The sequence below is a fragment of the Scyliorhinus canicula genome, chromosome 14 (assembly GCF_902713615.1).
Source record: "Scyliorhinus canicula chromosome 14, sScyCan1.1, whole genome shotgun sequence".
NCBI classification, from domain to species: Eukaryota; Metazoa; Chordata; class Chondrichthyes; order Carcharhiniformes; family Scyliorhinidae; genus Scyliorhinus; species Scyliorhinus canicula.
The window spans coordinates 58,578,461-58,605,571 of record NC_052159.1 but is presented as its reverse complement, the minus strand read 5'-3'; the positions used below and the strand labels follow the sequence as shown (position 1 = coordinate 58,605,571).

Genomic DNA, 27,111 nt, shown 5'->3' with positions numbered 1-27,111 from the left:
TCATCTTCACAGACTGCACACGCCAACGACAACAGGAGCAGGTCCCACCTCGTAAAATCCACCTTCATCTACTCCTCCAACTGCGCCAGATTCAATTTATGTAGCTGCTCCCAACCCCGCACCACCTGGATACCCAGTTACCTGAAACTCGCCTGCACTACCTTATATGGCAGCTTGCCCAACCTCCTCTCCCGCCCCCCTCACCTGGATCATAAGGACTTCACTCTTTCCCAGACTTATCCCAAGAGAACCGGCAGAATTCCACCAAAATGTCCACGATCCCTCCAATACTTTCCAATGGGTCTGAAATATAAAGCAACAGATAGTCCGCAAATACCGAGACCCTGTGCTCCAACCCCTCTCCCCCGCACTATCCCTTTCCAACCCCTTGACGCTCGAAGGGCCATTGCCAGTGGCTCTATCACCGAGGCAAAGAGCAACGGCAGGAGTGGGCATCACTCCTCGTCCCACGATGCAGCCTAAAATACCTCAAACCACCCGTTCGTCCTTACACTCGCTGCCGGCACCGATACAACAACCGGACCCAATCCACAAACCCGAACCGCCCAAGTACCACCCACAAATATTCCCATTCTACCCGACCGCAGGCCTTCTCCAGGTCCATAGTGACCTCCATATTCCATCCCTCCAAGGGTATCACAACGTTCAACAGACGCCTAACATTAGCCGTCAGATGTCTCTCCTTTACAAACTCCGTCTGGTCTTCCTCTATCACCCCTGGTACACAGTCCTCAATCCGTGAGGCCAAGATCCTTCCAACAACTTGGCGTCTACATTCAGCAGTGATATCGGGCGGTAGGACTCTCATTGCTCCGGGTCCTTAGCATAGATTTCATAGAATTTACAGTGCAGAAGGAGGCCATTCAGCCTATCGAGTCTTCACCGGCACTTGGAACGAGCACCCTACTTAAGCCCACACCTCCACCCAGTATCCCCACCGAACCCTTTTTTGGACACTAAGGGGCAATTTAGTGTGGCCAATACACTTAACCACATCTTTGGACTGTGGATGGCAACCAGGTACCGGGAGGAAACTCACGCAGACAATGGGAGGAAGTGAAAACTCCACGCAGACAGTCACCCAAGGCCGAATTGAATCCTGGACCCTGGAGCTGTGAGGAAGCAGTGCTAACCACTGTGCAACGTGCCACCCACCCTTCTTCAAAATTAAAGAAATTGAGGCCTGCGATAATGTGGGGGCAGCTCCTCCTTCTCCCTTGCCTAATTGAATGTCGTTACAAGTCGGGGCCCCAGGTCACCCAAAAACTTTTTATCAAATTCTACCGGGAAGCCATTTGGGCCCGGGGCCTTCCCTGTCTGCATCATGTCCATGGGACTCCGATTCATAAAGTCTCTTGTGAAACTCCTCAAATACCCCGTTCACCACCACCGGGTCCAATACCACTCTGCCACTCCCGTCCTTCACCCTTCCAATCTCCCTCCCCGCCTCCTGCTCCTGAGTTGGTGGGCCAGCATCCTACTAGCTAGCCTTCTCCCCGTACTCAGACACTGCCCCTCTGGCTCTCTGCAACTGCCCTACTGGCTTCCCCGTGGATACTAGCTTGAATTCCATCAGAAGCTTCTACCTCTTCTTCAGCAATCCTGCCTCCGGGGTCTCCGAAAACTTCCTCTCCACCCACAGAATCTCGTCCACCAACCTTGCCATCTCTACTTGCTCTTCCTTCTCCTCCCTATGCACCCGGAATAATATAAACTCCCCCCTAACCTCTGCCTTGAGCACCTCCCACTGTGTGACGCTCGAGACCTCACCGTATCATTTAACTCCACCCTATCAGCAGACTCTTATTCACCACAAAGTTATCTATCTGCGAATACGTCCTGTGCACATGGGTGAAGTACGGAACCCCCTTCGTCCTCGGCCTCTCAAACCTCCACGGTTCACCATGTGCTCCACCATGTGCTCCATGAACTCCTTCGCCACCGCCGACACCCTCCATGACCTCGGGCTTGAACGGGCCAACCCTGGATTAATGACTGTGTTAAAATCTTCCCCTCTTATTATCAACCGGTGCGAGTCCAGGTCGGGGATCTTCCCCAGCACCCGCCTCATGAATTCCACATCGTCCCTATTTGGGGCATAAATGTTTACCAGGACCACTGCCATCCCCTCCAGATTCATACTCACCATCACAAACCTTCCTCTTGAATCTGCTACTATATTCCCCACCTCAAACACCACCTGTTTATTTACCAGCACCGCCACAGCCCTCGTCTTCATGTCTAATCCTAAATAGAAGACTTGCCCTATCCCCCCTTTCCTTAGCCTTGTCTTATCCTCAATCTGTGTTTCTTGTAAAAAAAGACCACTTCCGCGACCGTTTAACTGGCCCATTCAACCCCCTCACATTACACCCCGCCCCCTCCTCCCCTGCTGATCAACCATACCCCTTCTTAGGCCAGCCCCCGGCCCATGCCACCTTTTTAAAGACGGCAACTTTCACCTGATTAAATCCGGCTCTCCTCTTCGCCAGGTCCGCACCCAGGTCCTGGTACACCCGAAGCTCACACCCCTCGCAGGTGCATCTCCTCGTCTGCCTCGCCCATTTCAATATCTTCACCTTGTCCAGGAACCAGTGAAGACACATCACCATCGCCCTCAGCAGCTCATTTACCTGCGGCTTCGCCATCAGCGCCCTGTGTGCTGTCGACCTCCAGGGGCCGGTCAAAGGCCCCCCTCTTCCATCAACGTCTCCAGCATCTTGGCTACATATGTGCCAGTATCCGTTCCCTTGATGCCTTCAGGTATCCCCATGATTTTTAGATTGTGTCTCTGGGAGCAGTTCTCTAGGTCCTCTCCTTTAACCATTTCAGCCACCAACGAGGTGAGCTGTTACTCGTGCTCCCCCATCGCCTACTCCACTTTCCGAATAGCCTGGCCCTGGGACTCCAGCCTCTATTCCATGCAGTTAATTCCCACTTTTAATGGTTCCACTACCTTGGCTAGGTCCTCCTGGGTCTCCCTCCTCTGTCAGCTAAATTTCTCATTTGAGAAGTCCACCAGGTGCTCCGTCGACCATTGGGCAGGAAAGGCAGACCCTTTACCCTCCGCCATCTCGACCTGTGTTGCATGAATATTCTCTTGCTCCAAATGCTCCCTTCACCCCCTTCTGTCCGTGGATCCATCCGCAAGCCCCACCAGTGGAGTCAAACGTCTCTCCAGTCACCACTGCACCCTTTTCCCACAAAACAGCCACCTTACAAACGGGGGAAAAGGTCAGAAAAAACAGCATTGAGCAGGAGCTGCCGAATGTGCAAACACTCACACCATGGCCACCACCGGAAGTTGTGCAGTGATCATTGAATATCCGCACTTATGACCTTGCAATGGAAGGAAGGCCATTGATGAAGCAGCTGGCAATTGTTGAGCCTAGGATCGTACCTTGAGGAACTCCTCTAGCAATGTCCTGGAACTTGGATGATTGACCTCGAACAACTATAATCATCTTCCTTCGTGCTAGGTATGACTTCAACCAGTGGAGAAGTTTCCTGATTGCTTTCAGTTTTGCTAGGGCTCGTTGATGCCACATTCAGTCAAATACTGCCTTGATGTCAAGGGCAGTCATTCTCACCTCACCCCTGGAGATCAGCTCGTCTGTCATGTTTGAACCAAGGCTGTAATGAGATCAGGAACTGAATGCCCCTGGCAGGACTGAAATTGAGCAGCAGTGAACAGGTATTTTCAAGCGCCGTTTGACAGCACTGTTGATGTCCCCTTCCATCACCTTACTGGTTATCAAAAGTAGACTGAAGGACTGTAATTGGCTAGGTTAGATTGTCTTGCTTTTTGTGTATAGGACATACGTGGGCAATCTTCCACATTACTGAGTAGATGCCAGTGTTGTGGCTGTACTGGAACAGCTTGGCAAAGGGGCATAGTATGCGCTAGAGCCCAGGTCTTCAGTAATAGATCTGATATATTGTCAGGGCCCATAGCTTTGCAATATCCTATGCTTTCAGCTCTTTCTGGATATCACATGGAGTGAAACAAATTGGCTGAAGACTGGTATCAGTGATCCTGGGAACCTCTGGAGGAGGCCAAGATGGTCATCCATTTGGCATTTGTGGCTGAAGATGCAACAGCCTTATCTTTAGTACAAATGTGCTGGGCACCCTCATCATTGAAGCTGGGTATATTTGTGGAGCTGCCTCCTCCAGTGAGTTGTTTCATTGTCCACCACCATTCATTACGGGAGGTGGCAGGACTGCAGAGCTTAGATTTGATCCGTTGGTTGTGGAATCCCATGGCTCACTCAATCGCTTGCTGTTTATGCAGTTTGGCACACAAGTAGTCCTGTATTGTAGCTTCACCAGGTGACACCTCATTTCAAAGTATGCCTGGTTCTACTCTACCCATGTTCTCCTGCTCTCTTCATTGAATGTGGAGTTGCGGTTACGATCCGATCAGCCAAAATCTTATTAAATGACGGAGCAAGCTCAAGAGGCTGAGTGGCCTACTCCAACTCCCAAGTTATATGCTCATATGGTTCCTTAAAAACAACGAAAGTCTCCTATGTCAGTGAGTGATTGCAAATGGATAGGATTTAAAAAAGGAAAGAGTCACAATATTGGTGCCATGGTAGCACAGTGGTTAGCAATGTAGCTTCACAGCTCCAGGGTCCTAGGTTCGATCCCGGCTTGGATCACTGTCTGTGCGGAGTCGGCACGTTCTCCCAGTGTCTGTGTGGGTTTCCTCCGGGTTCTCCAGTTTCCTCCCACAGTCCAAAGATGTGCAGATTAGGTAGATTGGCAATGCCAAATTGCCCTTGGTGTCCAAAAAGGTTGGGTGCGGTTACGGGGATAGGGTGGAGGTGTGGGCCTTGATAGGGTGGTCTTTCCAAGGACTGGTGCAGACTCGATGGGCCGAATGGCCTCCTGCACTGTAAATTCTATGATTCTATGAATATTGCTTAAAGAAACAATTATAACCGTGAGAAGGGATGATGTGCTGGAAAGGACCATCAAATGAGGCCATATGTGTTAAATTCAGAAGCAAAAAAGGAACATTAAGTGGTGGAGTAGACACTGTAGCTGAGGTGGAGTATAAAATATGTAGATAAGACAAAAGAAAATTTACGGTCTTTAGTATCCTTAAGTGGAAAATTCATCAGGCCCAGGTGAAAGGTAGCCTATGCTGTCAAGCAAAGAAAAGCAGAAGCTCGAGCCAACATTTTCCAATTCATTCTAGAGGACTGCGAATGTTGTACCATTGTTTGTTTGTACAAGGAGGAAGGGATAGCCTAATAACTACAGACCAGTAAGCCTAACCTTGGTCGCTGATGGACAAATAATTGGAAATTCTGAGATTATATAAATTGCCATTTAGAAGGATAGATTAAATAAGGATAGTCAGACCATGGATTTGTTAAGGGAAGGTCTGACTAACTTGATTTTATTTTTTGAGGTAACAAAGAGGGTCGCCATATTACGGAAAGGATGGGATTATATTAGAGAGAGTACAGAAGGGATTTACAAGTGATGCCAAAAAAACTTTAGCTGAGGAAAGATTGGAAAGGTTGGGTTATTTAATTGAGGTGTACATATTTTTGAGGGACCTAGATAGTGATAGGAAAGACCTGTTACCCTTCATGGAGAAATGAAATGAAAATCGCTTATTGTCACAAGTAGGCTTCAGATGAAGTTACTGTGAAAAACCCCTAGTCGCCACATTCCGGCACCTGTTCGGGGAGGCTGGTACGGGAATTGAACCGCGCTGCTGGCCTGCCTTGGTCAAGAGAAGTCAATAATCTGATTTAACGTAACTGACACAATGATTAAAGGGAAATTGAGTGAGCAATTTTTTTCATCACTGGTGGTTGTACCTGGAATTCACCTTCTGAAAAGCTGGTAAAGGCAGAAAATTTCATAACATCTAAAAACACTTGGATATGCAATTGAGGTGCTACGGGCCAAGATCCAGAAGCTTTGATTAGGCTGGATGGCTCTTTTTTTGGCCACACAGACATGATGACTTGTGCTGTAAATCTTTGTTTCAACACTTTGAAAAGCAGCACAGTTTGTGCCCAGATTGTTGATTGCACCCATAGTGGAGACAACACTTCTTTGAGTAAGCTTTAATTTACCACTCCTATTATCTCCTATTTCATCTTGGTGTTGAAGCTACTCAAAGAATCTATATCAATGCACATTGTTAAGTCTAGTTTTTATTTGACCATTGTAATTTCATGATAAAAAATCCACAAGAGCACCTCTTGTTGATTCATGACATAGGCTGAAAATGTTTTGTCTAATCATCGCAAATTTGAATCATCTGCACATGTAATTTGCAACCCTGCAATCTTGTAGCACTTGTGCTTAGAATTTCACTTAGTATTTGAGATGAAGTAGCATGAATTGTAATTTGTCTGCACCCAAAATGCATTGTGCATACTGAGTCATTCTTGATCAGCCCAATTTAAAGACCAAGTGACCACGGACTTTAGGAATTTGTCAAGGTGAGAGAAACTAACATGCTGCTGTGGGATATTTATGTTAATCGTGCAGAGGAAATGCTTTTAAATCTATGTGATCATTCAAGTACAAGAAACTAGCGTCGCTAAATGACTATTCTCTTAAAAGAAAATCCTGCTGGGTACGTTGGCCCTGTGTGTTAGGTTATAATTGCCTTTTTTTAACCATGCTATTTTTTAAAGTATTTGGAGGATCAGCAGTACAATCTGCCCAGTGCCTTGCAAGTTTTGTTTCTTTCGTTTGGGGTTTTGAGAGCCTTCCCCTATTGCAAATTGGTGCACTCTAATTTTGTGATTTTAGTCTTAAGATACCGAAAGTATTACTTGCTTGTGTTCCAATAGGTTAATAGTGTTATAGTAAAAGGGACATTTATCAAAAGAACAAAGGGGTCTATCATTCTACAGCAACAGCTTGCATTTATATTGTACCACTCGTAATTTGTATATAATATAAAACATGTCCCACAGTGCTTCACATGTATATCCTATGTTTTTATTTAATTTGGGAGCAAAGCTACCACTGAATGCACTGGTTAGATTTTACTTGTGTATGCACTAAATTTGTTTAATTTTACCGTTGCATTTCAGATATAATCTCTTATTGCAAAGCTTTTCTTAGAAACTGCACAAAATTGATACCCTTGATATAGTAGTACCAGTGACTTCAGTCTCAAATTCAATGAGATCTTTTAGAAACTCACTTGTGAATTGATTTGTAATGTCACATGAGACTCATTCTTTGCAAAGTGAAGTTTTAATAATTAGGTTCTCTGTTAAAGTTGTAATCTGTATTGCTTTTTTAATAAAGGGAATTGCAGTTACTGATCTGAGAATGAAAGCTGCAGCACTTGTGCAGCCAGGCAGTACAGAACATAGCAAATACAGCACAGAACAGGCCCTTCGGCCCACAATGTTGTGCTGAACTTTTGTCCTAGATTAAGAACAAATAAATCTACCCCCCAGCATTCCACCGTAATCCATGTACCTATCCAATAGCCGCTTGAAGGTCCCTAATGTTTCCGACTCAACTACTTCCACAGGCAGTTCATTCCATGCCCCTACTACTCTCTGGGAAAAGAGAGTTTGTTAGTTTGTTATCCAACTGGCCAAATTCCCCACTATTCCATGCCTCCTCACTTTCTGCATAAGCCTACCATGAGGAACCTTATCAAATGCCTTACTAAAATCCATGTACACTACATCCACTGCTTTACATTCATCCACATGCTTGGTCACCTCCTCAAAGAATTCAATAAGACTTGTAAGGCAAGACCTATCCCTCACAAATCCGTGCTGACTATCCCTAATCAAGCAGTGTCTTTCCAGATGCTCATACATATCAAGAACACATAGTATCTGTTCCCTGAACAAGTTCCACATTTCAATTGTGTACTTCCTTGACAGCCTATGTTCCCAACTTATGCACTTCAGTGCTTGTCTGACAGCATCATATTTACCCTTTCCCCAATTGTAAACCTTGCCCTGTTGCACGCATATATCCCTCTCCATTACTAAAGTGAAAGTCACAGAATTGTGGTCACTATCTCCAAAATGCTGCCCCACTAACAAATCTATCACTTGCCCTGGTTCATTACCAAGTACCAAATCCAATATGGCCTCCCCTCTGGTTGGACAATCAACATACTGTGTTAGAAAAGTTTCCTGGACACGCTGCACAAACACCACCCCATCCAAGCTATTTGATCTAAAGAGTTTCGACTCAATATTTGGGAAGTTGAAGTCACCCATGACTACTACCCTGTGACATCTGCACCTTTCCAAAATCTGTTTCCCAATCTGTTCCTCCACATCTCTGCTGCTATTGGGGGGGCTACAGAAAACTCCTAACAAGGTGACTGCTCCTTTCATATTTCTGACTTCAACCCATACTACCTCAGTAGGCAGATCCTCCTCGAACTGCCTTTCTGCAGCTGTTATACTATCTCTAATTAACAATGCCACACCCCCCCCCCCCACCTCTTTTACCACTCTCCCTAATCTTATTGAAACATCTATAACCAGGAACCTCCAACAGCCATTTCTGCCCCTCTTATATCCAAGTTTCCGTGATGGCCACCACATCGTAGTCCCAAGTACCGATCCATGCCTTAAGTTCACCCACCTTATTCCTGATGCTTCTTGCGTTGAAGTATACACACTTCAACCCATCTCCGTGCCTGCAAGTACTCTCTTTGTCGGTGTTACCTTCCCCACTGCCTCACTGCATGCTTTGGCGTCCTGAACATCGACTACCTTAGTTGCTGGACTACCAATCCGGTTCCCATTCCCCTGCAAAATTAATTTAAACCCTGCCGAAGAGTACCAGAAAACCTCCCTCCCAGGATATTGGTGCCCCTCTGGTTCAGATGGAAGCCGGCCTGCTTGTACAGGTCCCACCTTCCCCAGAATGCACTCCAATTATCCAAATACCTGAAGCCCTCCCTCCTACACCATTCCTGCAGCCACGTGTTCAACTGCACTCTCCCTGTTCCTCGCCTCACTATCACGTGGCACCGGCAACAAACCAGAGATGACAACTCGGTCTGTCCTGGCTTTTAACTTCCAGCCTAACTCCCTAAACTTGTTTATCACATCCACACCCCTTTTCCTACCTACATCGTTGATACCAATGTGCACCACGCCTTCTGGCTGCTCACCCTCCCATTAAGAATCCTGAAGACACGATCCGAGACGTCACGGACCCTGGCACCCGGGAGGCAACAAACCATCCGAGAGTCTCTCCCGTGCCCACAGAACCGCCTGTCCCCTATAAACTAGTGCTCTCCTAACCTCCCTCCTTCCCTTCTGAGTCCTAGAGCAGGACCTCGTGCCAGAGACCCGGTCACTGCAGCCTACCCCTGTTAGGTAATCCCCTCCCAACAGTATCCAAAGCGGTATACTTATTGTTGAGAGGAACAACCACAGGGGATCCCTGCACTGGCTGCTTCCTCCTCTTCCCACCTCTAACCTTTGTTCTCAGGTATAACTATGTCCCTGTAGCTTCTATCTATCACCCCCTCAGCTTCCCGAATGATCCTCAGTTCATCCAGCTCCAGTTCCCTAACACAGTCTGTGAGGTGCAAGTGAAGTCAGCAAGGACACCGGCGGTCTCCCTTACCTCGAACACTCTGCAGGGGGAACATTCCGCTGCCCTAGCTGCCATCACCTCTACTTAGTCTCCCAGTAAAAAAAAAGTAAATAGCTTACCTACACAGCAAAAATCGCCTCCAAAAATCACTCTCCTCTCTGCCCGCTCCGCTGTAAGAATTAGTAATACGAGTTGAATACATATTTTCTTAGAAAATAATTGTACATCTGTGGTTACGGTCAAATTTAAGTTGCCTTGAAGCTTGTTTAAAAGGTCAATGTTCTGACACCATGGGAGGATTTTTTGTCATTTTTTACAAACTACTGAGGAGAGCCAAAAGAAACCACTTTATGAAGATGTTGCTGAAGCAATATTAATGTACTCTAAAATGATTTTCTCACTATCAGCAGACAAGAAGACTTTCTAATTGAAGGCCATGATTTCATTTACTGATGGATTTCATGGGCCAAACCTTCAAAGAACTGTTTTCAGAAATGTTAGCTGAGGTGGATTTCTGCCACCGAGTTTCACAAATGTGTCAACACAACCTTCCGGGTTTTACCTAATCTAATGTCTATTGTATCAAAACGTAGACTAGAATTTTCCGGGCGGCGAGGGGTGCATTCAACAGGAAACCCCATTGACAGTGGCAGGACCAGAAGATCCCGCCGCCGGCCAATGGCAGGCCACTTCCTCCACCACGAAACACACAGCGAGTTGCATGGAAAATCCCACCAATCCCTGGATTTGAAATTCTGCTAAGGGTGTATATGCAGAGCTAGTGGCATATTTTGATACAGAAGCAATTTTGCTGGAGTTTCCGCCATCCCTTTATTAACATGGTGCTAGTGTCCTCACATTTGCACTAGCACAGAGGTCCGGATTTTCAGGGCGGGACCAGGAATAAACAAGTGTTTCTTAATGCAGTGCTATACCTAAATATCCTGTTAATAGCAAAGTTTGAAATTAGACATGTTTAGTTGCATGGTGCTTGGATGAAATAGGCGACTGCCTTGAAAGCAAGGAATGGTAGGTGCATCAAAATGAACAATGATACAATGATGGCACCAAAAATAGCAACAAATGTTAATCCGCCAAGTTTTTAAAGCTGTAACAATTGCTGTGCTTCTTTAGGCTTACTATTTTATCCAGCCTTTAAAGTTGCACAACAGTGGTTTCCATCAATGGGGAAATGCAGCTTAATTTCTAGGGTGGAAAGGTTTAAGATAGGGTGTGCAGTTGTGCAGCATTGCCAGCTGTTCCTGAACATTAAGCACAGCCCCGTTGAAAATCCAGGGCTGATGCAAAGGCAAAGATCCTGATTTTCTTCTCTGCCTGCCTTATCAAATAGGAATGTCATTTTGCTCTCTACACTCGGTACTTTGATGAAGGAAATATAATGGAGAAAATAGAAACAGTCGTTGCAGAAAACTTGTTCCTAATTGGTCTTGAATGATTTGGTTAGCTCTATGAGGTAACAAACAACCATTTTGAATTTCTTTTTGCTTTCCACCATCTAGAAACACAGCCTGTTGTGTATCCAAACACGCACAACTCCAGGATTGACTCCACATACATGCAACAAATTCATGGGCTTGAATGATCACTCTGTGCATGAGAACAGCATTGTTCTGGGACTGCTACATCTCAATGTGGAAAGCACTGACAGACCGCTAAACGTGATAACATCTTGGTCAATGGTGGAAAAACCAGCAATGGATAAAGGGTGCTCTAGTACAGAGAATGTTAGGGAGTGGTTAGTGCAAGACACAGACAACTCGGATTCAGACAGTGAATTGGAGCATTTGGAAATTGCCATGTTAGAGACTGGTCCTTTAAGTAAAGCTCACCGACAACTTTGTAGGTCACCTGGTTTGGAATCAAATCTATTAAAATGCAATGAGGTTCTACAGGATTTAAAAATAGATGCTGAAACAAAACCAAAAGAAGATTTAAGACCCGCTGATGAAGACAAAGACTACCAAACCAAAATGGAGTTTGCACTGAAATTAGGATATTCCGAAGAACAGGTACAGCTTGTCCTGACTAAATTAGGAACTGATGCCCTTCCTAATGATATACTAGGTGAACTTGTTAAGTTGGGGAACAAACTTGATTCTGATGCTTCCTGTGTCACAAGTAACCCTGGAACTATGACTCCACGTGATACAACTTCAACAGATTCTCAAAGATCCGATTCTCCTGTCGAAGAATTGGTGGATGATGGTGATAATCTAAAGCCTGTGGTCATTGATGGTAGTAATGTGGCAATGAGGTAAGTGGGAAAATTGCATGTTTCCCTATCCCTCTCTCCGTTGATTGCTCTAACTATTGGACATAGAACTGCCAACTAGAGCCTTAGATTTTCTGCCCACGTTGGTTTAATGTAAAATATGGTTTATTGTGAGGGGTGATGGTGAGGCAGCAGAGGGAAGTAGAGCATTTGGCTACCAACAAAAGCTGATTTCAAGCCATTCCACAAGTGACTAATATGACTAATGATAACCAAAGTCCCTTTTACTAAGATAGGCATCTAATTATAGATGTTCATTAGCAGCCTTTCCTGTTTTTATTACATGAACGGGTTTCATTAGTGAAATAACCAGGATGTTTGAGTGGTACTTTTTTAAGCTATAAAGATGTTTCTATTTATCAAAGATCTTCCAACTCTTCCGTTACTTACCAAATAGGCAGTGGGAGTCAGGGAAAGATGGAGCTAGGGAAAGAAGGTAAAACAACAATTTTAAATTAATTACGATATATAAACATAGACTAGAAAAGATTTAAGTTGGCATTTTTTTTAAAGACCACAGAGTTGATCGTGTTAGCAGAATTAATGTTTTAAAAATCTTTGCTTCTCTCCGTAATTAATTTCTGGACTGTGATTTTGTTACTGTAATAATATTTTGGCTATATTGCTATGAATTTTCTATCTGTTGGTATATATTTTTTCAGGTCTACAGGTATAGATTTTGAAGGGAGGAAAACATTTCAATAAAAGTTTAAACTTTTTATTTGACTTGACAGTGAAAAATAGTGATCAAGTGCAACAACAGAAACTGAAATTCATCAAACAAGCTTCTTTCTCGAATTGTTGCAAAATGCCATGCTCTTTTGAAATGTTTGCATCACAACTGTTATGGTGTTTAAATACAAAGGGCTGGCTTTTAATTGAAGCAACAGCAATGAATTTCACATTTTACATACGTGCAATAAAACTATCTACACCTGACCACTGGATTCCAAAAAGGCCGACCCAGTTGTCATAAATCAGAAAAATCTACCCAGTAGACTATTTTGTAAGCTGATGATATGAGAAAATAACTAGTTACATGAGATTAATAAGCTCTAAATCATATTATAAAATTGTTTTGTTTTAAGGAATAAAAGTATACGATAACCCACAGGTAGACTCCTGAGTACTGAAATCGCAAAATTACTGACTTTATTGGGGAAACCAGGAGGTGTAGAGTCATTTGGCAAATTCGTACATTAGAAATTAACAATTTTGAGCACTTTATTTATTCCTCTGGTTGTGGATGCAACCCCGCTTTTCTATCTGACCCAATAATCCTTCACTTCCCAGTGTCAAAAAATTTGTCTAACTACCTTGAATAAATTCAATGACCCAACCTCCACTATTCTTTGGGGAAGAGAATTTCAGGTTGTAATGCCCCTCAGAGAAAATAATTCTTCTCATCTCAGCCTTAAAAGGAAGACCTCTTAAACTGTGTTCCCTGTTTCTAGTCTTCCTACGAATGACAACATCCTCCCAGTATTTACCCTGTCAAGTGCCTACAGAATCTTGTATGTATCAATATGATCACCTCTCATTTTTCTACTTCCAGTAGGTATACGGCTCAACCTGGTCAACCTTTCCTTCTTAGTACAAGCTCTTCACCCCTGAAATGAATCGAGTCAGCCTTCTCTGTACTCTTTCTAATATATAGAATCATAGAATTTACAGTGCAAAAGGAGGCCATTCGGCCCATTGAGTCTGCACCGGCCCTTGGAAAGAGCACCCTACTCAAGCTCACGTCCACCCTATCCCAGTAACCCCACTTGACCTTTCTGGACACTAAGGGCAATTTAGCATGGCCAATCCACCTAAGCCGCACATCTTTGGACTGTGGGAGGAAACCAGAGCACCCGGAGGAAACCCACACAGACACTTGGAGAACGTGCAGACTCCGCTTAGACAGTGACCAGGGCCGGGTAGAACCTGGGACCCTGTGCTGTTAAGCAACAGTGCTAACCATTGTGCTATTTTTCAAGTCCGGAAACCAAAACTAAACACTAGTTCAGATGTGGTCTCATTAATGGCCTGTACATCTGCAGTAAATCTTTCCTACTTTTACATTCCATTCCATTCCCTTTGCAATACACACCAATATTGCATTTACCTTCTCATTCAGTTGCTGTATCTGGATATTTTATGTGACACGTGTCCCAAGTCATCCAGATCCTTGTGTACCAGAGTTCTGCAGTCTCTCTTCATTTAAATTGTATACTACTTTTCTATTCTTCCTGCTAAAGTGAACAAGTTCACATTTTCCAATCTGACAATTTTTTTGCCCACTCACTTAACCTGTCTATATTCCCTCTCTACCTCCTCTTGAAAACTTACTTTCTTATTTAGCTACATACGTTCTGCCCCTTCATCCAAATAATTGATGTAGATTATAAATAGTCAAGGCCCCAGCACTGATCCCTGTGGCACTTCACTAGTTAAGCTGTCAGCCTGAAAAAGACCTATTTATCCCTGCTGTCTGTTTCCTGTTAGCGAACCAACCCTCAATCCATGCTCATATGTTACCCCTACATCATGAGCTCTTATTTTGCAGAGTAACTTTTGATGTAGCACCTTATCAAATGCCTTTTGGAAATCCAGTATACCACATCTAGAGGTTCCCCTTTACTGATCTTGCTTATTACCTCTTTGAAAAGCTCCAAATAAATTAGTTAAATGCGATTTACCTTTCACAAAACCACATTGACTCTGCCTGATCATATTATGATTTTCTAAGTATCCTCTTTAATAATGTATTCTAGCAATTTCCCTATGTCAGATGTAAGGCTAACTGGCTTGTAGTTTTCCGCTTTGTTTCCCACCTTACTTGAATAAAGGTGTTACATTTGCTATTTTCTAATTCAGTGTGACCCTTCCAGAAACCAAGAAAGTTTGGAAGATTATAACCAGTGCATCTACTATCTGTGCAGCCATTTCTTTTAAGACCCTAGTATGTAGGTCATCTGGTCCTGGGGACTTGTCAGCTTTGTGTCTAATAGTATTCCTAGCGCCTTTTCCCCAGTGATGGTGATTATTTTAAATTCTTCCCGCCCGTTCACCTTCGACTTTCAAGTATCTTTGGGAAGTTTTCTAAGTCCTCTATAGTGATGACAGACACAAAACGCGGGATTTTTATGCACAACAGAAGAGGCAGCCTACCATTGTCCGGGATCTTCTGGTCCCGCCATTGTCAATGAGGTTTCTAATTGAATGCACCTCTCGCCACCGGGAAGCCCCTGGAAGGGCGTGCCGTCAGCAGGACCGGAGGATCCCACTGGCATGAACGTTGGAAAATTCCAGCCAAAATACCTGTCAACGCCCATTTCTTTGCTTTCCATTATCAATTCCCCAGTCTCGTTCTATAGAGCACCAATACTCACTTCCATTTCTCTTTTCCTATTTAAACATTTGAAGAAACTCTCGGTGTTTTTTGCGTTACTAACTAGCTTTCTCTCATTCTCAACTTTCTCCTTAATTTAGTCATTCTTACAGGTTCTTAAAATCTGACCAATCTTCTGACTTACCACAATTCTTGCAGATTTGTACAGTAGTTCTTTCAATTTGATACAAGCCTAAACTACTTTATTCAGCCATGAGTGGTGCGTCTTTCTCAAAAAGTCTCTTTCTTTTAAAATCCGTTGGAGTCTCTTTCTTTTAAATCTTTTGGAGTTATTAAATATCTCCTCAAAGTCTGTCACTGCATTTCGACTGTCCTACCTTGAAAACTAGTTTCCCAGTTCACTTCAGCTAGATCTATTTTCATACCCGTTTAACCTTTAGTCTGGTTTAAAGCTCTAGTCTTAGAACCACACCCCTTCAAACGGAACCATTAAATGATATCAGGTTATTATCACTGTCACCAAGAAATTCCTTTACAATTAGGTTATTGATTAATCCTGTCTCATTGCTCATTACCAGGTCTAGAATAAACTGCTCCTAAAAGTGACCTCTTATTTTTTTCCTATTTATCTCTCCAAACTGCTTTAAAATTGCTCCCACAAGTGACCTCTTACCTTTCCTATTTATCTCTACCCAAACTGTTTCTACGGGTGGAATTGTCTCATTATGAGACAAAGTGCCCTGGGGTGTGCAGAAATGGGGAGAGTTTCCCGCTGCAGTGGCCGGTGAGAAAATGCACCAATTCTTCAGGCCCCAACATCATTAATTATGCATCCAGGCATTTCACACCATATTCAGTGGCGGGGCAGGTTTAGAAAGCACATAATCTGCCGTCATATATGGGCACCATATTGAAAAGGCGTCAAATATCACTAACCCACCATTGAAGAAAGAAGGTGGACCTCCTGAAAATGAAGGTAAATTTCCTAGAACACTGAGACCAGAAAATGAACCACCTGAGAACAAAGCTGGATCTCCTGGACCATTCTGAGGTTGGAAGATGGACCTTCTCCAGGACACCAAATCTGGAAAGTCCACCTGAAGATGCATCCCTGACCCACTGCTGTGTTAATCCAGTGTCTTGTGGGTGGCCTTCACCCTGAACTCCAGAGACCGGCTCAGGCATAGTTTGGCTGCGTCCTGACATCTCCATGCCATGTTGTTCCGAATGTGTTTCCTGCTGGTACCATGAGGAATTTGGCATGAGGGCTAGGTCTTCACCTGAATCCCATTAACGGGATGCAAATGAGGCTCATGCAAGGCACCAGACGAAGATCCCACTTTAAATTCAGGCTGGCATGAAACAGATTTCTTGGCCTTCTGCCATCAAACCTGCTGGCAGGGGCTTTGAAGAAATCTGCCCATCATCTTGTTCTTAGAGCTTAAGGTCACCTCCCACCACTGTATTAATGACACTCTTCATTAACAGAGCTATTACACTACTTTTTCCAAGCTTCCAATATTTTCAAAATGTCAAATATCCTTCAATATTCAGGTCCCAATCTTGGTCATCCTGTAACCGTGTCTCTGTGATGGCTGTCAGGTTGTACATATTTATTTCCATCTGTGCCAGCAGTTCATAATTTTGTTACAAATGATGCCTGCATTCATTTACAACGTCTTTAACTTTTGTGTTTTTACCATGATTATAATCTTTGGCCTTATCTACAATTTCTGGCTTTATCTATTGGCGCTCTCTTAAGTTTGCACTCTGTTCCTTCCACTCTTATCTTTACCCAAATCACTACCCCACCCCACTCCATTATTTAGTTTAAAGCCCTCCCTATCGCCCTAGATATGCAACTAACCAGGACATCGGTCTCAGCATAGTTCAGGTTAAGTGCCCCATGATTAAAATCATTTTACCTACACCAGTCTTTGATCCACGCATTCACCTCTATAATCATGTTTACCCTTTACAATGTGCTCGTGTCTCAGGTCATACTCCAGAGATTATTAGCTTTTGAGGTTTTACTTTTTTCTTTGGTCCCTGGCTGCTCATAATCCTCGAGCAGAACTTCTTACCCAGTCCTTACGTCATTGGTGCAGCTTTGACAACTGGGTTCTTCAGCCCTGAGCAAATGTTCCAAACCATGCCACTAGGCAGGCAACACAGCTGTCTTGACCCACACTCTCAACTGCAGAAAACTCTGTCACCACCACCCCCCCCCCCCCCCCCCCCCGACTCTACTGTCCCATACTACTACTATTACATTCCTATTAACTCTTGCCACTTGAATGGCTACCTGTACCATGGTCTCATGGCCAGTTTGCTCTTTCACCCAGCAGCTTTGCTTTCATCTCCAGAATCTTCAAGAACTTTGAACCTATTGGACAATTGAAAGTTATGAGGCTCCTCCATTTCTACCTTCTTGATCCCCTTAACAGCCTCACTTGCAGTCACACCCTCCCGCCTCTGACCACTGACCAAATCAAAAGACCATAACCTGCGTGTCTTGCTCCGGGAACAAAATGTCCAGGTAACTTTCTCCATTCCTGATGCATCACTTTGTCTGCATTGCCTTCATGTTTTCTTACTTCTATTCTTATCTTAGAGCTACTCAAGACCAACAGCATAAATCTGTACACCATAAAAACAGGACAAATCCAACCCGGCTAATTACGACTCCATCAGGTTACACTCAATCATAAGTAGTGGAAGGGGCCACCAACAGTGCTATCACATGACACTTGCTTAGCAATAATCTGCTCACTGAGGCTCGGTTTGGGTTCTGCCAGGGTAACTTGGCACCTGACCTCATTTCAGCCTTTGTTCAAACATGGACAAAAGAGCTGAATTCCAGAGGTGGGATTAGTGTGACTGTCCTTGACATCACGATAGCATTTGACTAGAGTCCGAGCAAAGTTGGAGTCGATGGGAACTGAAGGGGAAACCCTCCACTGGTTGGAGTCATACCTGGCATAGAAGAAGCTAGTTTGGTGGTTGGAGTTCAATCACCTCAGTTCCAGGATATGACTGCAGGAGTTCCTCAGGATAGTGTCCTAGGCTGAACCATCTGCAGCTGCTTCATCAATGACCTACCTTCCAGCTGAAGGTCAAAAGTGATGATTGCATATGTTCAACACTATTCAGTAACAGTCCATGTCCAAATGTAGCAAGACCTACATAATGTCCAGGCTTGGACTGACAAGTGGCAAGTAGTGTTGATGCCACAAGTGCCAGGCAATGAATACCTCTAACAAGAGAGAATCTAACCATCTCTCCTTGACAACCAACGGAATTGCCATCGCTGAATCCTCACTAATAACATCCTGGGGTTTACCATTGACCAGAACCTGAACTGGACTAGCCATTATGAATACTGTAGCTACAAGAGCATGTCAGCAGCCAGGGATTCTATGATGAGTAATTTACTCCCCGACTCCCAAAGTCTGTGCACTATCTGCAAGGCACAAGTTAGGAGTGTCATGGAATATACTTGCCTGGCTGAATGCAGCTCCAATAACACTCCAAAAGCTTGACACCATACAGGACTAAGCAGCCTGCTGGATTGGCACCCCATCCACATTCACTCCCTCCACCACTGATGCACAATGGCAAGAGTGTGTATCATCTACAAAATGCACTGCAGGAATGTACCAAGGCTCCTAAGGAAGCACCTTCCAAACCCATGGCCACCACTATCTAAAAGGACAAGAGGAACACCAGCACCTGAAAAATCCCCTCCAAACCACTCACCATCCTGACTTGGAAGTATATCGCCACGTCTTCGCTATCGCTGAATCACAATCCTGGAGCTCCATCTCTAACAGCATTGTGGGTGTACCTACATCAAGGGACTGTACGAGTTTAAAGAAGGCAACACACTACCATCTTTGAGGGCAGTTGGGGATGGGTAATAAATGCTCGCCTAGCCAGTGACGCCCAAATCCTGGAAATGAATTCGGAAAATCCCTCCTCTCTGCTCGGGTTTTGAGATGCCTACTGTAGTTGGCTCACGTCTGAGCCATATAGGATGGCATGTATCGCTAGTGCATGGTACTGGGTCTGAGGTCCTAGGCTTCAAACACTCTTCCTCATGCGACCAAAGGGTTGTGCCAGCACACTGAAGGCAGTGTTGAACCATGTTGTTAATATCTATCCTTTTCGATGGAAAGTGGTCCATGTTGTTCAAGGCTTCATGGATTTTGATCCGAGGCCAGTGCTGTGTGGTGGGGGAAGGTTGGTAGAGAACTTTGTCTTCCTGATGTTTAGTACAAGGCCCATGTTCTTGTATCCCTGATTGATAATGGCTTGAAGCTCGACCTTTAAGAGTGTGCGAAGATGCAAACATTGTCTGTATACAGTAGTTCAGTGACCAGAGGATGGGACAACCTTGTATCTGGCCTGTAGGCGACGGAAGGCCGAACACATTCCCATTTGTTCTGTAGTTTAATTCCACTTCACTTCACCCCAGCTTGCTGTGGGTGAGATGGAGCATTGCAGCAAAGAGGATTGAGAAGGCAGTTGGTGCAATGACACAGCCTTACTTGACCCCAGTCCGAGCGTGAATTGGGCCTGTGGTGGATCCATTGGTCAGGATCATGTCATCATGGTGCTTGCGGAGCATGGTGGCAAACTTTTGGGGGCAACCAAAACTGACAAGGATGCTCTGTAATCCTCGCAGTTGCGTTGAAGGCCTTTTGAGGTCAAGGAAGGCATATACAAGCATTTGTGCTGTTCCCTGCATTTTTCTTGTCATTGCAACACGTTGAAGGTAATATTTCTTGTGCCCCTTAGCGGGAAGAATTCTTCAGGCACAGGGAGAAAGTAATTAAGGAAGACTCTTGCGATGACCTTCCCTGTTGTCGATAACGGGGAAATTCTTTGATAATTGCTTGTCATCTTTCTTGAAGATGGTCACGCTTACAGCGTCTGAGATCTCCAGACATGTTCTCCTTCCATTTAAGGGAAATGAGGACATGTATTTGCACATCTCTGCCATGTTTTACTGATTTGTGGGGATTCCATCTACTCTTAATGCCTTGTTGTTCTTTAGCTGTGGTTGCTTTTTCCGCTTCTGCTTTGTTGGGGTTGTGCTGAGATAATGACGAGTATCATGCTGCAGGATGGAGTTCAGGACACGTGTTTAAAGGCAGAGCCTCTGTTAGAGAGGTCTTCAAAGTGCTCCTTCTAGCGGCCACTGACTGCCCCACTGTTCTTGATAAGCACCTCTCCGTTCATGGCTAACAGTGCTGTGTGATCTTGGGCTGTTGGTGGCCTTGACTGCGCTAAAGAAACCTCCCGCATCATGGTTTTTGGCTAACTGCTGGATCTCCAGCACTTCCTCCACCCATCATCTGTTCTTTAGGTCATTGATTTTTTTTGCTTAAGCTGCCTGTACAGCTGCTTTCTTGCTATCAAGTTGGGTTGCTGCTTCTTATCAAACTTGTCTTGGTGTTTCCTGGTTTAGTGACCAAGCATTTCTTGGTAGGTGCTAATTATGGAGGCCTTGAAGGCAGACCAGGTGCTATGGACACTCTGCACCTGAGTCACCAGAATTTGGCAGGTGGGCAGTGAGGTGCTGGCTGAATAGGGCTCTCTTAGCGTCTTGGAGTGCCTCAGGGTGGATTTTCCTGTGGCATTGTTTCTATTGCCATCATTGATTTGGGGCTACATTGATAATCACAGAGCAGATTAGATGGTGACCAATCCAGCAGTCGCCTGCTCCTGACATGGCGGATTTTTCCTATCCGTTCTCTGCAGATTGCACCTTCCCAAAAGTCAGTGTACTTTCCAACTCTGACGAGAGGTTGCTGAGGAGGATCAGCTTGCCATCTATTGTGATGTGGGCCAAGGATTGTTTGAGGCTGCAGCAGAATTCCTCTTTGGATTCTTGTGTAGCATTCAGTGTTCGGGTGTACGTGCAAAGGACTGTAGCGCAGTGGTTCTGGGCTTGGTTGAAGGCACAGCTGCTGATGCAGAAATTATGAAAATCGTTTTGTGCAAGAGGCAAATTTAGACTGCAGAAATGTTGGGGGATGTAGAACTGGAGAGACATGGAGGGGGGGGGTGAAAATTGGAAAATTGGGATGAGAATTTTTAAAATGGAGTTGTTGCCCCCCAGCAATGTAGGTCAATGCGCGCAGGGAGTAATAGTGAATGGGACATGTCACAAGTTAGGAGTAGGACAGTTGAGATAATATACACCTGTTCCACACCAAGGTCTACTCGTGAAGAGGATTCCTTTTGTATTGGAAATGGCTCTGTTACTTCCTGTATGATTTACATTTCTTTTGTAAAATATAGATTCATTCTTTCAGTTGCACTTGAAAAATGAGAGTGATTATCAAGAATAATAGTAACATAATAATCTTTATTGGCACAAATAGGCTTAAATTAACACTGCAATGAAGACAAGAAGGCTAATAGATGCTCTTTTCTATAGTTATGGTCATTTATGAACTGTTCAGTTGCAAGTTTAAGGGGCATAACTAGATGGAGAAAATACTGGAAAAGTATAGTTGGAACCAGAGATATAAAGAGCTTTGCGAAGGGAGTTTGAGGAATTGAATGGATTTAAAAGATAGCTATCTAATTATATGTGATTGGAATATTTCCAGTGTTTGGTGCTAGCTAGGATGTTTTGGACAAAGCAGATTAAATGCTTAAAGCGTAGTGTGAAGGAAGGTGTTGTGAAAGAGGTTATAAATTCTTATGATTGCATGATAGAACCGGGGATGGTTCAATAATTTTAGATCATAATCTCTGTCCCTATTTTGTTTGTGTTTTTTGCTGCTTTGGTTTTTCTTTTGTTTCTTTCTTAATCCCTTTACTTTGCATTCAGATGGTTGCTAACCAGCTGTTCACACCTCATCCAGACATATCCTTTGTTTATTTTCTTTATCCATTACCACTCGCTTTGGCTTTTGAACCATGCAACCTTTTGTCATCTAATTTCTCCTGCCTTCCACCCTATCATGACCTCTTTTGTTCCTCTCTACCCGGCAATCCCTTGTCATTCTTCACTTGTTCAACATCTAACTTTCCTCCGTTCTGATGCAGGTCACAGACCTGAAATATTAACTCTGTTTTTCTCTCTATCAGATATTACACCTATTGACTATTTTCAGCATTTTTTGTTTTGGTTTCAGCGACACGGAAGCTCTGCATACAGTTTGGTTTTATGAACCGGTGTAATCATAGAGGGATTAAATAGAGCAGAAATAAGGGAGTTTGGGGGGAAAAAAAGAAAGGGTGGGGGTAAGAATTCCTCCAATTATAGGGCAGATACAAATGCTTATGAATGGTGAAGGGGATATAATAGGAATAAAAAGGAATTGGGATTAGTGTTTTATAAGACTGTGGAAATATTATAAATAAGCAAGGAGTTAAAGGTACAGGTTTGGAGATGCATGAGGTAATTGTGGAAAGTAATTAATAATAGTCTTTATTGTCACAAGTAGGCTTACATTAACACTACAATGAAGTTACTGTGGAAAACCCCTAGTCGCCACATTCCGCCGCCTGTTCGATACACAGAGGGAGAATTCAGAATGTCCAAATTACCTAACAACACATCTTTCGGGACCTGTGGGAGAAAACCGGAGCACCCGGAGGAAACCCACACAGACACAGGGAGACCGTGTAGACTCCGCACAGTGACGCAAGCTGGGAATCTAATCTGGGATCCTGGAGCTGTGAAGCGATAGTGCTAAGCACTGTGCTACCATGCAAATGTAGAAACTTGGGGCAGAAATAGCCTATTTTGCCCTTCAAGCCTGCTCTGCCATTCAATATGATCATGGTTGATCCTCTATCTCGCTGCCACATTTCTACTTTTCTCCCCGTACCCCTTGGCACCTTTAAGATACTTTTTAAAAATCTCTCCTGATCACATTGAGTAACTTCAGCTTCCACAGCCTTCTGTGGTAGAGGATTCCGTAGGTTCACTACCCTTTGGGTGAAGAGGTTTTTCCTCATCTCAGTCCTAAATGGTCTTCACCGTATCCTGAGACTGTGTCCCCTGGTTCTAGATTCCCCAACAAGGGGAAACATCTTAACTGCATCTAGTCCGTCCAGCCCTGTTAGAATTTTATACGTGTTAATCAGATGTCCTCTCATCCTTCTAAATTCTAGTGAATACAGGCGAACCATTCTCTCCTCATAGGACAGTCCCGCCAACCCCGATATCAGCCGAGTGAACCTCCGCTGCACTCCCTCTATGGCAAGTATACCAAACTTAGATAGGGAAATCAAAATTGCACCTAATATTCCAGATGTGCAGCGGACTGCAACGGTTCAAGAAGGCAACTCGCCACCACTTTCTGAAGAGCAACTAGGAATGGGCAATAAATACTGGTCTAACCAGCGACGCCCACATCCTGTAAATTATTTTTTTTTAAATGTGGTCTCACCCAAGGCCCTGTATAACTGCAGGAAGACATCCCTACTTCTGAACTCAAATCCTCTTGCAATGCCATTTGCCTTCCTAATTGCTTGCTGCACCTGCCTCTCCACTTCATTGATTGGTGTTCAAGGACACCCAGATCCCTTTGAACATCCACGATTCCCAATATATCACCGTTTAAATAATACTCTTGCTTTGTTTTTCTCACCAAGTGTAACATTTAACCACATTGTACTACATCTGCCATGTGTTTCTCACTCAACTAGTCTAAATTAGGTTTTAGCTAGGGTGAAATTGGGAAATAAATATGATGACTAAATTTGTTTAGGACAGGTGGAAAATACTACAAGGAAGGTGTACCCTTACTAATTCTGTATGGTTAAACCACTTTGTTAACAGTTACTTAACAATGACAAAGAAATAGGGTATGAGATTTGTAGCTAATTTGGAGAGGTTGACAGTAGAAATAATTTAAGTTAACTAACCTGGGGTAGATTGGGATGAGAAGAGTTTGTGGTTGAAATGTATCCAAGACTATTAATTCTGTACTCTGTCTGCCAATAAGGAATACAGTGTGTTGCATGTATAAACAAGGAAACACTAGACACTAGATATAATTTTGGATAAAAGTTGCTGACCTTCCTTGTTTCATGTATTAGAACAGTTGACAAACACAGGCTATAAGCTAATTAGGTTCACATTGAAAATAGAGACACATGAGTGATGCAAGCTTGCAATTCAACTTGTTTCAGTAAGATGAAAGGGATTCAAAAAAATATTAGTTCATGGTATGTGGGTGTTGCTGACCAATTGTTCCCCAGTTGCCCTTGAGAAGGTGGTAGTGTGCTGTCTTGAACCGCTGCAGTCCCTGTGTTATTTGGAGCCAGAACGCTGACAGTGAAGGAACGGCAATATTGTTCCAAGTCAGCATGATGTGTGACTTGGAGGATACTTGCAGGTGATGGTGTCCACATGCATTGGTAAACAGCTTAAGATTGTTGGGCCACGAAAACCACCCTGAGGAATTCCTGAAATGATGTCCCAGGACTACGATGATTGACCTCCAACAACCACGACCATCTTCCTTTGTGCTTAGCATGACTCCAACCAGTGGATTGTTGGCCCCCCCCCCGTGCGACTCCCACTGACTTTTTGCCGCACTCGGTCAAATGTTGCCTTGCTGTCAAAGGCAGCACTCTCACCTTCTTGTGTTCAGCTCTTTTGTTCTAGTTTAGACACAGGTTGTAAGGCGTTCAGGAGCTGAGTGGCCCTGATGGAACCCAAACTGAGTGTCAATGAGCAGGTTATTGCTGAATAAGTGCTACTCGAGGTGCAGGCAGCAACACTTTCCATCACTTTGCTGATGATTGATGATGGACTGATGGAGTGGTAATTGGCAGGGTTGGATTTGTCCTGTTTCTTTTCTAGCCAGGCACACCGATAGCAACTTTCCATATTGCCAGGTAGATGCCAGTGTTGTTAACTGTACTGGAACCGCTTGGCTAAGGGTGCAGCTCATCCTGGAGCCTAAGTCTTCAGTACTATTAGTTATAATTTAATTGGTTGACAGAAACGGCAGGTGAAGCAACTGACTATCCCTGTTAGGTATTTAAATATGAGATGAATAAAGTACAGGTTAAATATATTGTTCCTACTTCCTCAACCGTGATTTCCCACTTACAGTTGTTGACAGGACCCTCAACAGCGTGTGTTCCATCTCCCGTACTACTACCCTCGCACTCCCCTCTGCTCCCTCCCAGAACAAAGATAGAGTCCCCCTCAATCTCACATATCCACCTGCCTTCAATCCTCCGCCATGTTCGCCAACTCCAGCGTGATCCCACCACCAAACAAATCTTCCCATTACTCCCTCTGTCAGCATTCCGCTGAGACCATTCCCTCCGAGATAATCTATTCCACTCCTCCACCATACCCAACACCTCTCCCATCTCCCATGGTACCTTCCCATGCAATCGCAGAAGGTGTACACCTGCTCCTTTACCTCCTCCATGCTTAACATCCCAGGCCCAAAACATGCCTTAAAGGTTAAGCAACGTTTCACTTTCACCTCTTTCAATTTGGTCTATTGTATTCACTGCTGCCAATGTGGTCTCCTCTATATCTGAGAGACCAAACGTAGACTGGGTGATCGCTTTGCAGAGCACCTTCGGTCTGTGCGCATTCAGGATCCTGACCTTCCCGTTGCTTGTCATTTTAACACAAGACCCTGCTCTCATGCCCACATGTCTGCCCTCGGCCTGCTGCAATGATCCAGTGAAACTCAACGCAAACTGTAGGAACAGCATCTCATCTTCCGGTTAGGCCTTCCAGTCTCAACATCAAATTCAACAACTTCAGATGATTAACTCTATCCCACCTCGACCACTTTGTTTTCATTCCATTTTAACTGTCTTTTACATTTTACTTCTTTCTTGTCTTTCTTTATATATATATATATATATAATATATATATATATTGCCCCCCCCCCCCCCCCATCATATCCCCTCTCTCCTTACCTTTTCTCCCCTTTGCTCCCCTCCCCCCATTACATCTGTCACAGCTTACCCTTTGATTTTAGTTTCTCTGCTGTTTGGCCTTTTGCACCTTTTATTCTCTCTGGAGACTGCCATTAGCACTCTTTTCCTTTGTTGTCTGCGGCTATTAGCACTGTTTTCCCTTGGTTTCTGTGGCTATGACTCAGCTTTCATTCCCTCATCCCACAGTATAAATATTTCAACTTTCTATGTCTTTTAGTTTTGTCAAAGGGTCACCTGGACACGAAACATTAGCTCTTTTCTCTCCCTGCAGATGCTGCCAGACCTGCTGAGATTTTCCAGCATTTTCTTATTGGCTTCAGATTCCAGCATCCGCAGTAATTTCTTTTCATATTGCTACTAGAAGGAAAATAATGTAAATCCATGGATAACATGGGGTTTTAAAGAAGTAAATGTAGTGGAGTAATCAGTACACAGAAATGAGTCTGCATCAGTGTTTACTCACTGAAAGCAAATAGCACTTACCTGATTTTCCTACCTCTTCCCATGTTCCTTAATTCAGTGAGCCTAATGTTGAATGTTGATAATTGTGTCTAAACCATGAGAACTAGAAGTGAATTCCACAGGGCTGCGCAGTGGGCTAGCCCTGCTGCCTCACGGCGCTGAGGTCCCAGGTTTCATCCCGGCTCTGGGTCACTGTCTGTGTGGAGTTTGCACATTCTCCCCATGTTTGCGTGGGTTTCGCACCCACAACCCAAAGATGTGCAATGTAGGTAGATTGAACACGCTAAATTGCCCCTTAATTGGAAAAAAATGAATTTGGTACACTAAATTTATTTTTAAAAGAAGTGAATTCCACAGCCTTACAGTTTTGTATAAATAAATTTCCGTTGCTCTGTTCTAAACCTCCATGAATTACTAAATTGTCCTCTATCAATCCTGACCTATCCTTTCATACTTTTTAGTGCTTTTACCATA

The 27,111-nt window shown here is 44.0% G+C and overlaps 1 protein-coding gene across 10 annotated transcripts in view; it reads left to right on the top strand.

Moving 5' to 3' along the window:
• The window catches only part of LOC119977091 (probable ribonuclease ZC3H12C), a 160,196-nt gene that overhangs the window by 112,835 nt on the left and 20,250 nt on the right, over positions 1-27,111 (top strand). For all 10 annotated transcript variants that reach the window (XM_038817685.1, XM_038817681.1, XM_038817684.1 and 7 more), the window contains one exon: positions 11,118-11,872. In XM_038817685.1, the coding sequence (XP_038673613.1) occupies positions 11,187-11,872 (686 nt within the window). In that variant the 5' untranslated portion in view covers positions 11,118-11,186. The remainder of the gene's footprint in view (positions 1-11,117; positions 11,873-27,111) is intronic.